The 12,481-nt window shown below is 51.6% G+C and overlaps 1 protein-coding gene across 12 annotated transcripts in view; it reads left to right on the forward strand.

Annotated features, from left to right (window-relative positions):
- The window catches only part of ssbp2b (single stranded DNA binding protein 2b), a 46,482-nt gene that overhangs the window by 29,878 nt on the left and 4,123 nt on the right, over positions 1–12,481 (forward strand). For 7 of the 12 annotated variants that reach the window (XM_018745025.2, XM_029253158.1, XM_018745031.2 and 4 more), the window contains 10 exons: positions 1,451–1,540; positions 6,470–6,529; positions 6,741–6,807; positions 7,089–7,159; positions 7,424–7,491; positions 8,720–8,765; positions 9,426–9,461; positions 10,562–10,616; positions 10,945–11,015; positions 11,937–12,015. In XM_018745025.2, the coding sequence (XP_018600541.2) occupies positions 1,451–1,540; positions 6,470–6,529; positions 6,741–6,807; positions 7,089–7,159; positions 7,424–7,491; positions 8,720–8,765; positions 9,426–9,461; positions 10,562–10,616; positions 10,945–11,015; positions 11,937–12,015 (643 nt within the window). Of the gene's footprint in view, positions 1–1,450; positions 1,541–6,469; positions 6,530–6,740; positions 6,808–7,088; positions 7,160–7,423; positions 7,492–8,719; positions 8,766–9,425; positions 10,617–10,944; positions 11,016–11,936; positions 12,016–12,481 lie in introns of those variants that run through there. The other 5 variants (XM_029253157.1, XM_029253159.1, XM_029253160.1 and 2 more) reach the window with 4 other exon arrangements.

Here is a 12,481-nt window from a genome sequence, read left to right on the forward strand (position 1 = left end):
CATCAGCAGGGCTTTTGGTTGCCATGGAGACAGCAAGGGTGGTGGTGCTGGTGGGGGTGCACAAGGTGCAGGAAAAATGTGGTAGAGGGAGTGCAGTGGCCTGACGGGGAACCTCCACTGATACTGTCTAAATACCTTGTGCATTGATTGTAGCCACTGATGAGAGCCTGGAAAGCGAATATTGAAAACGTGGATCGTGGTAAACAAGGTAAAAGTAGCATCTCCAGGAAAGAAGAAAACATCCATTCGAACCTTGAGCGATGATCCCCTCTGGGGGGGTGATGTGGGGACGGGAGCGGTGGGGCTCGCACCACAGGGGACACCAGGCGTTTTGTCCTCCAGAGTCCGGCGCCGTTTCCTCTGCTGCGCTTGTGCACTGGAGTCGGTGTCACGGACAAGATGGGCTCAATCTGCCTGTTTTACCACAGTAAAGTGAGCCCTTCACCAGGTTTCGCACTAGAAGAACCTCTGCTGTCTTTCACTGGTTGTAGATTCAGCCGGTCCCCGATTTACGACGGTTCGACTTGGGATTTTTTCGACTTTACGACGGTGAGCTGGCGATAGACGTTCAGTAAAAACGGTACTTCGAATTGCGAATTTCGATATTTTTTTCCCCGGGGAAGCGATACGTGGTACGATACTCTCTCGCGATGCTGGGCAGCGGCAGCGATCCGCTTCTCCCGGTCTGTCGCGCACAGGTGTGTATTAGTGTATTAAACGTATTTTCGACTTACCATATTGGGTTCGGGAAGCACTTGTACTGGAATTGCATTTCCTGTTACAGTGACAATAATGGCAAACGGAAGGGTTTACTCTGCTGGCTTTGCTCTTTACCGCATTTAATCCTGGGGAAATTATCTCCTCTTCATTATTTAATCAATGGGTTGGAGGCATCAGTTCAGCAGCTAACTATGTCTGAGAGCCCACCGCGCGCGCGCGCGCGCGCACACACACGCACACACACACACACACACACACACACACCCTATGCAGGGTCGCAGCAAGCCAGAGCCTAACCCAGCAACACAGGGCATAAGGCTGGAGGGGGAGGAGACACACCCAGGAGCCAGTCCGTCACAAGGCACTCCAAGCAGGACTCGAACCCTAGACCCACCGGACAGCAGGACCTGGTCAAACCCCCTGCACCACCGCACCCCCACTCAAAATATTAGGAAGCGTAAAGCAGATTCCACCCTTTTCTAAAATTTTATTTTCCATCATGCAGAAAGTGTGAAGAATGAAAAAATATCACTGATTCATGGCCTGGGAAGTAAAAATAAAGTTTGTGTGCCGTGTGACTGGGGCGTCGGTGTTGGGCTGAACGGATACCCCCCAGGAGGCACCGGTTGGGGGGGATGGGGGGGTGGGGTATGTAAAGATCCAGTCACTAGACTGAATGTGTCCTGTATATAGTGATAAGTGCTGTGACTGACTGCCCCCCCCGCCACAGAGTGCCGCTGCAGCACCAAGCCCAGTCCTCGGGAACATGCCTCCAGGAGATGGGATGCCAGTAGGTCCGGTTCCTCCAGGATTCTTCCAGGTAAGACCAATGCAGGATCATTCAGTTATGGGGCCTTTCGTCACGTGCGCGTGTGTGTTTTCTCACGTTTGAATGTCGTTAATTTGACAGTAGAAAACTGCAGTTTGTAGAGTAAAGGAGTGATGGTCAGAATCAGTGGCTCAAATTAATTTTATCCAAGATGTCGTCAGAAGTTTTTATTGTACATGTTCCCTGGACGCACTTGGAACTTGTGCATTTTTATGGTTTCAGTGGTGTGTGTGTGTGTGTGTGTGTGTGTGTGTGTGTGTGTGTGTGTGTGTGTGCGCGCGCACGCGCGCTGCCCAGCGGAGAAGGGCTAAACTTCAGTATGGCAGTCAAAGGCTCTAGTGATGCCGCTGCTGGTGGACTGAGGGACGATGCTTTCGGACTCTCTGTCCTCTCTGTCCTCTCCGTGCTCACGGGGTGTTCGAAAGAGCACTGAACTCCTGTTCTTACCGCGGTCCGAGCCTTGCGCCGAAACCGTTCGCTGGAGCTGCTGCAGCTCAGACGGAGGTGTCAGGTGGAGCTTCTTGCTCAGGTGGGCTCCTGCAGTCTGCTGGGGGGGGGGACAACGCTCGGTCCCTCCCTCGGACAGGGGACCGTGTCTCACTCCGATGCCGCTGCTTGTCCCTCCGGTGCTGTCGGTGTCTGAAATAGAGTACGTGTCTTTCAAGACTTTATGACTTGTTAAGCCAGATTTGAGGCCCTTATATTTCTGCAGCTTTAACTTTACCACGGGCAGGAGAGACGGTTCGTGTTAATGAAAAATGAAAACGACGCATCGTTAACGAAGACGTTACGCAGACAGTCTCTGCAGCAGCATTGAGGAGGAGCTCATCTTCATGTGTACAGTTTCCTTAGTTAACTATTGCAGTTATGAATATGTAATATATTGTATCACAAATTGATTCTAGGTGGCGCAGTGGGTTGGGCCTCGTCTTGCTCTCCGGTGGGTCTGGGGTTCAAGTCCCGCTTGGGGTGCCTTGTAACAGACTGGCGTCCTGTCCTGGGTGCGTCCCCTCCCTCTCCAGCCCTACGCCCTGTGTTGGTGGGTTAGGCTCCGGCTCCGGTTGATTGTATACTGTGGCAATACTGTGGGTGTTGATGTTTGCTACACCATCAAAGTGCAATAACTGTACAAACTGTAGTTCCTGCTGATCTGAGGCCAAAGGCAAAATCCTCCTGGTTGCTGCCAGGGAGGCAGTGAAGCATCAGAACATCTAGTAATGTCGTCACCTGTTGCTCTCAGTAAATGTTGTGTAATTTGAGCGTTTATGTGGAAGCTCACGAGTCCAGTAGTGGGATCATCTCCAGGCAGCTTCCCTCTCGGAGGGAGATGTTTTGCTGCCAGAGGTTCAGGGTGTCTTTACCCCCAGCGAAACGGTGCGGTGGGGACGGTAGTTATTCGTAGTGGCTCTCTCTTCAGTACAGCGCTTCTTTCCATGTTCCTGTGCTCAACACATGGCTGCGGTGTGTTGGAGTTGGACAGCGAGGTGCTGCGTCCCAAGCTTCCCAAGGGTGAGCGGTTTCACGCACACACACACACACACACACACACACACACACACACACACACACACACACACGCGCACACAGTTCTGGCAAACTGAAACACTGTCTTACAAGGAATTGCAAGAAAACAGCATTTCTGCATGCCCCTTCAATGATCTGTGAGAGGGTAAAAAGCTGGTCTACTGTTCCACAGCCAGGGCGGAATCCGCATTGTTCCTCTTCAATCTGAGGTTCAGTTATCGGCCAGAGGCTCCTCTCCAGCACCCCGGCATAGACTTTCCCAGGGAGGCTGAGAAGTGTGATGTCCCGATAGTTAACACAAACTCTCCGGTCCCCTTTCCTAAAGATAGGGACCACCACCCCAGTTTGCCAATCCAAGGGCACTGTCTCCGAGGTCCATGCAACATTGCAGAGGCGTGTCAACTACGACAGCCCTGCAACATCCAGGGCCTTAAGCATTTCCGGGCGGATCTCATCCACCCCCGGTGCTTTGCCACTGTGGAGCTTACCAATTACCTCAGTGATTTCCATCAGGGAAATGGACTCTGACAGTCCAAAAGCCTCTGGCCCTGACTCCTGTAAGGGAGGCATATCACTCGGGTTTAAGAGTTCTTCAAAGTGCTCCTTCCACCTCCCGACAATGTCCTCATCAGAGGTCAGAGTTTCTCCACTCCTGCTAAACACAGCCTGAGCGAAACTCCTCCGACCCCTTCTGAGCTGCCGGATGGTTCTCCAGAATCTCTTCGAAGCCGACCGATAGTCGTTTTCCATGGCCTCTCCAAACTCCTCCCATGCCCGGGATTTTGCTTCTGCAACTGCAGCTGCTGCTGCCTTTTTCGCCTGCTGGTACCTGTCTGCTGAGTCAGGAGTCCTCAGAGCCAACCAGGCCCTAAAGGCCTCCTTCTTCAGCTTGACAACTTCCTCACCACCGGTGTCCACCAGCGGGTTCTCGGGTTGCCGCCCTGGCTGGCAGCAACAAGCTTTTGGCCACAGCTGTGCCTGGCTGCTTCCATAATGGAGGTTTTGAACAGGGTCCATTCAGACTCCATGTCCCCTACCTCCTCCGGGACATGGGAGAAGCTCTCCCAGAGGTGCGAGTTAAAATCATTCCGGAGAAGGTCCTCTGACAGTCATTCGCAGCATACCCTCATTAAACGCCTGGGCCTACCAGGTCTGTCTATTAGTTTTCCCTGCCATCTGATCCAACTCACCACCAGATGGTGATCAGTTGATAGCTCAGCACCTCTCTTCACCCGAGTGTCCACTACAAAGTCGGTCATTGACCTTTGGCCCAAGGAACTCTGGTACCAAGTACACTTATGAGCATCCTTGTGTTCGAACATGGTGTTTGTTATGGACAAACCATGACTAGCATAGAAGTCCAATAACATTTCACCATTCGGGTTCAGATTGGGCAAGCCGTTCTTCCCAATCACCCCCCGCGAGATTTCCCAGTCATTGCCAACGTAAGCGTTGAAGTACCCCAGCAGGACTATGGAGTCTGTAGGTGGGGCCCTGTCCAGAACCCCACCCACCTTCTCCAAGAAGGCAAAATACTCTGAACTGCTGTTTGGTGCATAAGCACACACAACAGTCAAAGTTTTCCTCTCTGCGACCCGAAGGCGCATTGAGGTGACCCTCTCGTCCACCGGGGCAAACTCCAATTGTATGGCAGCCAGCCGGGGGCTTGTGAGTATCCCCACACCCGCCCGCAAGCTCTTCCTCGATCAGGGCCTTGGCGTGGCGGAAGGGCTTGCGTGATATAGGGATCTCCGGAGCTATGTCATCGAGAGCAGTATGCTTCTGGTAGGGTCTCCCAAGGTGAACAGGTCTGGAGTGAAGATCCACTTACATTTACATTTATTCATTTACATTTATTCATTTAGCAGACGCTTTTGTCCAAAGCGACGTACATCTCAACAAAAGTACAATTTATGCATTACATTGAGAGAAGGAGAGATAGCTGCAGACATGAAAGTCTCAAGCAAACCTAGTTTGTTCCCTACCGTTTGCTGCACCGAGGTTCATCATTCGAGTAGGTGCATAAGACACAGGATAGACAAATCCCAATACCCACACCAGTTTTTTTATTTTTTTCTTTATTTTTTTAATTAAATATTATAAGATACACAAATGAGCTGTACAGTACAGTACAGAGTAATGGCTGAATAAAGGTTGTATCTGGGGATGCTTCTGGAGTTAAGATGCGTGAACAGTTACACCATAGATGATCTGAAGAGATCTTGGGCAAAGTGGATCTGGAAAAGGTAGATTTTCAGACCCTTCTTGAAAACAGAGTTTCTGCAGTTCTGAGTGACAGTGGAAGGTCATTCCACCACAATGGACCCAGAACCAAGAATCTCCGAGCTTTGCCTTTCGTGCGCGGGACCACCAAGCGAGCAGAAATAGATGAGCGAAGGGGCCTGGCTGGGGTGTACCGGTTCATCAAGTAGATCCAGACTAACACGATCCAAAAACCTCCATGGAAAAAGTAAACAGGAGATCGTTTTACCCTGCCCGGAATAGGGTCACCGGGACCTACCCCTGGACCAGGACTGGGGGTAGTGTTCCTAGGTGAGCGCCTGGTGGCCGGGCAGCCCACGTAACCCGGCCGGGCTCAGCCCGAAAAAGCATCGTAGGGGGGCCGTGTGGGCCCACCACCTGCAAGGGTCAGCATGGGGTTGGGCGCAATGTGTACCAGGCGGTGAGAGAGGGCGGGGTGGCGCATGGCGTCGCGGCCCCTCGCAACAGAAACTGGCTCTTGGTACATGGAATGTTACTTCACTGGGGGGGAAGGAGCCGGAACTGGTGCGTGAGGTTCAGAAATACCAACTAGATATTGTTGGGCTCACCTCCACTCACAGTGTTGGCTCTGAAACCAAACTCCTCAATAGGGGGTGGTCCCTCTCCTACTCAGGAGTTGCACAGGGTGCGAGGTGCGCTTGTTCATGTAGTTTAAAAAAAAAAAATTGATTTCTACACTCCTCAACAATTTTTTTTTTTTTTTTTTAAACATACCCTTCCATTCAAGTGTGTGTGTGTGTGAGAGAGAGAGAGAGTCCTGCGAAGGACTGCTGTCTCATTCAAGGTGTGTCCGGCAGTTTGCCTTGTGCTCCCAGGATAGGCTCCAGACGTTCAGGACTCTGCGGCCACTTATTAATAAGAGACGGACGGACGGTATGTAGAGTCAAGTTTAATAGAACTCCCTTCTCAGTCACACAGGTGGAGGTGAACGACGCCATTAGGAGTCAAAACGCTTTGGTGTTCTGTGCAAAGTGCAGTAGCGATAAATGCAGCTGTTACCATGGTGAAAAGGGCAACGCTAACATCCGTCACCCCGCGGAGGGAAGAGCCTCCTTTCCGTCCAACACCCGATCCATATCTGAACGACATTCTTTACGTGTTTCGTCTCCACAGCCGTTCGTGTCGCCTCGTTACCCTGGTGGCCCAAGACCTCCGCTAAGAATCCCTGGTCAGGTTCGTCCTGAAAGTCGTGCAGAAACCCCACGAGGACAATTTATGTGCCAAATTTATATTTACATGAGTGAATATATATAAATATACATGTCAGTGTCCTGCTGGCCTCGTGGTGCGTAATTGTTAACATGCTTGTGGTTCACATAAACTTGATCACAGTGTAAAATACTGTAATACACTGTATGCTCTCTCTCCTCTGTCCTCTGTCCAGGTCGTGGGGGGTGTTCCAGGGAACCAGCCTTTACTGCCCGGTGCGATGGACCCCTCGAGACAGCAAGGTCGGTGCAGGACGCCAGGGCTCTCGCCACGTTTCTTTACAGGCACTGCAGTTGTTTAATTTTGCGTAGATTTGTAAGAAATGATATCATGTTGTTCCATGCTGATTTTTTTTTTTTGGATGAATTTTACCCTTTGTTCCAGGAAAGCATGGCGCTTTGCCGTCAGGAAAATGTGATATTCCAGTAGAGCGGCGCTGCAAAGACTTTGTCCAAACGTTTGACTGGTTCTCTGTGTGAATTGTTATAATTACCTCTGTTATTATGATTGTTATTAATTTTAGCTCATCCAAACCTGGGCAGTGCCGTGCAGCGGATGACTCCTCCCAGGGGGATGGTGCCGCTCGGCCCGCAGGTACAAAAACTCGAAACGCTTCCTTCCGCTGCGATTTCGGTGCCCCTCCAGCTCCATCATTGCTTTGATTCTGCTTCACGCTTCTTGTTTCCTGCTGGTACTGAGTGGCCCTCGAGTGATGTGGGTCTTTCTAGGCTTCTTTGAAGCCGCAGCCATTTTTCCACATTGTTCGCCATCACATTGCTGTCAGGTACGGAAAGTAGGAAAACGAAATCCAGCACTTGTGTCTCTTCACCGTTTGCCTTCACCTAATTATTTTTGCAGAGTTACGGAGGAGGAATGCGACCCCCCCTAAATGTTTTAGGCGGTCCGGGAATGCCGGGGATGAACATGTAAGTTCACGTACTGTGTCGGGCGTTGCCTTTGGATAAGTGTCATGTGTTAAAAGTGCATCCGAGGTAAACAAGGTGCACTTGCTGACAGCTTTGATAATTATAAAAAGTACACGTGGCTTCAATTGCACCTCCCTTTGTACCTGGGACGTACAGTATGAAAACACACCGGATCTCTGCGTTACGAATGTTCGAGTTTGAAGATACGAACATTTGGCAGTTCATTCACCGCGGTGCATTTTCTCCACCGTTCTGCCGTCTGAAATAAATAACTGTAAATGTAAATGTGTGACGTTCCTCTCTGCTGGGGGCTGGAAGTGACCCGTGTTTCTGCACCCGACCACTAGTTGGCAGCAAAACGCACACTGTGACGCCACGGCAACGGGAGCGCGGGGCTGGATTAATGTCCAGCTCAGGTGTGGTCAGTAACGGCGCAAGGACCATGGCACACGGACCACGGCACACGTCACCCTGGGATGTGTTGCTCAGCGGTCTGTCCTGCAGACACTGCGCTTCTTACTGTCACTCATTTTACTTTGGATTCACTTTCTTCTGGTTGCTCTTCCTCGAGAGGGGCACAGAGGTAACAAGCCAAGCGGGCGGCTCCTCCTGGGGGGCGTTAGCAGCTCTGTAGTTCGGGCAGGTGGTAGCATTGCAATTAACTCTATTGCCTTTGAACCCAAAGGTTGCAGGTTCAAATCTCACCTCTGGCTGTAATACCCTTGAACAGGGTACTTACCCAGCTGTATGAATCTTTGTAAAGTGCCTTAATAATGTATGTTGCTTCGGAGACAAGTGTCGGCTAAGTGAATAAATGTGGCTTAGTCCATTTAAGTACTTTTTAAATTTAAACAAAAGCCCTTCAATTGTGTTTCTCTCAATTTATTATGGCTCTTTCAGAGAAGATGCGAACCATATATCAATCGAGGAACATTTCTGTTGCTCACATTGTGATGTTTGTTCGGATAAAGAAAGCTGGAAGCCGCAGGCGCCGACCCAAGTGGACCTGCCCGTTAGGTGCGCGGTCGGGACTGACTGGGGGTTACGGAGATGACCTTTAGGATGCAAAGAGGTGGATGAGCATGAAGCTCTTTTCGTGGCCCGTCATTCAGCGCCGCTTCCCCCAGTGTCCTCACCTTAGGATGTTGGCTGGGAGGATGTAAAAAATGTCGGGCCAAAATATACCGCGGTGCGCAAGTGTTATAATGGCACGCTTTCGCTTTCTCAGGGGTCCTGGAGGAAGGCCATGGACCAACCCCCCCAGTGCCAACTCTGTAAGTACACTGCATGGCACAAGTGGTGTCCCGACGCACTGACGGTGCGAATGAGCTCAGCTAAAGGTGTTGCTGAATGATAGTTGTTATTCCTCGAAAAACACACACACACACACACACACACACACACACACACACACCTATGTTTTTCTCCAAAGAAACTTACAGCGTTCCAGTTACCTGCAGTTATTTACCCATCTGAACAGGGTAACTGCTACTGTATCAGTGTAGGGTGGCGCATTGCTCCCTTTCTTATAATTGCGGCAGTAAAAAGTACAGTTCTGAAAGTCTAGTGTTTACCGCTGCTGCCTTCGGACCTCCGGATCACAGGTTCGAATCCCAGCTCTAGTCCCCTTGAGCAAAGTGCTTGCGGTAAAACGACCCAGCTGTACAAACGGGTCGGTAATTGTAGTAAGTGGCTTCGGAGAGAAGTAAATGTAGCAAACGGTACGAGATGCTCCCTTTCCCACGGAACGCCGTGACGCAGAACTTTGAATTCTCGTTCTTCGTGTCACAGACGCGGCTGTCGTGCTGAACTGGAATATTGTCGGTGTCCTGCTGCGGATCTTTCTAGAACATGTGCTCACCGGTCCGTCGGTCTGTTTCACTAGTGTCTGAATACTATGTTTATTGACCATGTTTACCTCCCCCCCACCCCAGATCCCGTACTCCTCAGCATCTCCTGGAAGTTATGCGGTAGGTGTGGGAGAAAAACCCTGTGTGTCGTGTGTCCAGTGCAGCCCCCCACCCCCCACCCCCGATCGCCGACGCACTCATTCCGTGTTCACGGATGCACCGATTCTTGTCTAAATGGGAATTTCCAGAAGTGGCGCCGCTCAGGTGTCTGTTGTAGCTGCTGTCCTTGTGCTCATCGAAGCTCCGATCACCCGTCGGACCGGGGCAGCTGGCGTTTGCGCACGGACACCGGGACACCGGGACACGGGGACACGGACCACCTCGGCGTGCGGCCGGTGGACGGCTGCCGGCGTAGCGCCTGGTGCTGCTCCCCGTGCTGCCGAAGGTCGCGGGTTCAAGCCTCGCCTCCAGCTGCTCGTAGTGCGTTAACGCTGTCGGTCAGATGAATAAATGAACGTGAACTTTTGGCGGAAACCTCGCCTCTGAAGCCTTGGTCCGCCGGGCGGGACCTCCGTTCCCGTGTGGTTTCGGAGCCCGGGGCGTCGTGCTCTTTCCGTCCTGGCCGAGGAAGAGCTCGGCGTGAGGCCGGAGGCGGGACCCCGGGAGCGAGACGCCGTCGCTGCGCGCCTCTCGGTCCCTTTGAGCACCGCCGTCGGCGTGTGGAGCCGAAAGGGGTTTCGTCACGTCGACGGGGAGGCGCCGCAGGGACACGCTCGCTATACTGCGTACGGGTGTGAGGGGTTACAGCACGAGGTGCGAACGCCACACTTTCAGCACAGTTACCATGTGCTGCTCTCTAGAGCGTTCCGAAAAGCTGATCAGATGCTCGGCGTTTCATTAGGGTTCTGACGCAGCTCAAATCTTAACTTCTCTACAGCGGTAAACACAAACACCTGCCTCAACAACAGTGTCGCCGTAGCAACGGAACACGTTACGAGCAGAAATATGTACGCGTGATCCACTAACTCTACCTTCCCCGGGTCAAAGGTGTGTAAGAGGCAAACGGCTTGTGCGCAAACTCTTGAATGTTTCGGAGAACATTTGCGAGCTCAGCTTGTGTCCTTTTTCTCCGGGAATTTGGGGAAAAGGGAGTTTGCAGTCAGTGCGACACGAGAGCAACTGTTACTGCGGAGCCGCACTGACGGTCTCTCCGTTCCCAGGGTCCACCTGGAGGGGGGGGCCCTCCTGGAACTCCCATAATGCCCAGCCCCGCAGGTAGGCGCAGGAGCTCTCTGCCACCTGCGGAGCTACCAACAACTGTCCGTGTGCATGAGCGTGTGTCCATTTCCGTGTGTGTGTGTGTGTGTGTGTGTGTGTCCGTTTCCACGTGTGTGTGAGTATGTAATGCACGTCTGTGTGTGTGTGTGTCCATAACGCACGTGTGCCCGCAGTGTTTCACCGCGCTATTCCCTTGCTGTGAACGCAGTAAATGCAGCTCGTCGACTCTCCTCTGTGTCCTTCGTGCTTTTCAGGGGCTCCATGTCAAAGTTCCACTCGGACGCCGAAACCGTTACGTTTCATCGACAGTTTCTCTCTCTTTCAGACTCTACAAACTCTGGTGAAAACATGTACACTATGATCAGTACTGTGCCGCCAGGAGCAAGCCGGTCAAACGTAAGAAATCGCTCCGTACTGCGTAAAAGAGACACGTGGGTGGGATGAGTAAATAATAGTGTTTTACTTTGGCGTCAACCTCCGCTCTGTGTAAAATACATTCTTTGCGGAAGTGCTGCTCACTGAAGGCCGTGTGCCGAAAACCCCGGACCGACTTTCCCAAATGTCACTAAACGCTGTGAAACGCCTGCATTACAATGTTGCTCAATGAGAATTAATGGTTACTTTTCTACGAGATGTACGTCGCTTTGCAGAAAAGCATCTGCTAAATGAATAAATGTAAATAAATGCAAACGAAGCACTTAATTTGCATGTATTCAGTGAGCATTTCTTCAGTGTCTCAGCAAACGTGCAGAAGCACATTAGATGAGCAGGCGGAGAGACGCGTTTGCCGACATGTCCATCTCTTCATGGTCATCAAACACTTGTGAGGTTATTATGGTCATTAATAATGAGCTTATTAAAAGCAGTGGAATTTTAAATCGTGCGGATTGGAGGAGGGAGGAGACTCGGCTGTCGTTCTTGCACTGCCGCTGCACAAACTTGTGTAAAGAAAGCAAACGCAAGACAGGAGACCAACAGGGAAGAGCTGATGGTCCAGTAGCGCCACCTACAGGACATTACTGCGCTTCCTGTCACTTGTGTAATGCGTGACTTTCACATTTTGGGACACGCTTTGGATAAATTTCAACATGCTGATTTTTCATTCCGCAAATCGATCAGCGGGTGTCAAAAGCCACGAGTCGTCGTACCGAACTGTTGGTAAAGCGAAGGATGCCTGTAGTCGAGCGTCCGTCTTCATTCGCGGAATAACTTCTGCTGTGAGATGTGTAATTCAGTTGAAAGCCACAGCTTTTTCACGCATCTGCTTCCCTTCCTGCGGTCTGTGTCCCCGAATGTCCCTTTCTGTGTGCTCCACAGTTCCCAATGGGCCCTGGAGGAGACGGTCCCGTGGGGGCTCTGCCCGGAATGGAGCCTCACCACATGAATGGCTCACTAGGTAATAACACGGAGCGTGCGGATGTGTTGCTGCGGGCTGCCGCGAACCCCAAGAAGTGTGTCGAGTCCCCGCTGTGACCTCTTGACGCCGGTCTCCGAGTGGCTTTGCGCTCGCCCTGTTCGTGTGTCGAAAGCACCGCTGAGCTCCGTGTCTTTTTCCAGAGCAGCGTGTCGAACCCCGTGCCTGTCGGATGTATTCCTTCAGCAGGCGCTCTTCTCCGGAGCGACGTACATCTCAGAGGACAATACGTTGAGTGCAGAGAACAATCTCAAGTGCGTTGCATGAGCAGGGGAAGAGACGTGGATGCAGACACGCGATTCTAGAGTACAGTCAGTTTGCCAAACACCACGGTGTAGACCTGTGCACATCGCTCCAGTAGCTCCTCGTACACGTTTTTCAAGTGCTTACGAGATCAGGGGAGAAGCGAGTTTGTAAGAGGTGAGTTTGAGACTCTTCCTGAATGTGA

The sequence above is a fragment of the Scleropages formosus genome, chromosome 6 (genome assembly GCF_900964775.1).
Source record: "Scleropages formosus chromosome 6, fSclFor1.1, whole genome shotgun sequence".
Taxonomy (NCBI): Eukaryota; Metazoa; Chordata; class Actinopteri; order Osteoglossiformes; family Osteoglossidae; genus Scleropages; species Scleropages formosus.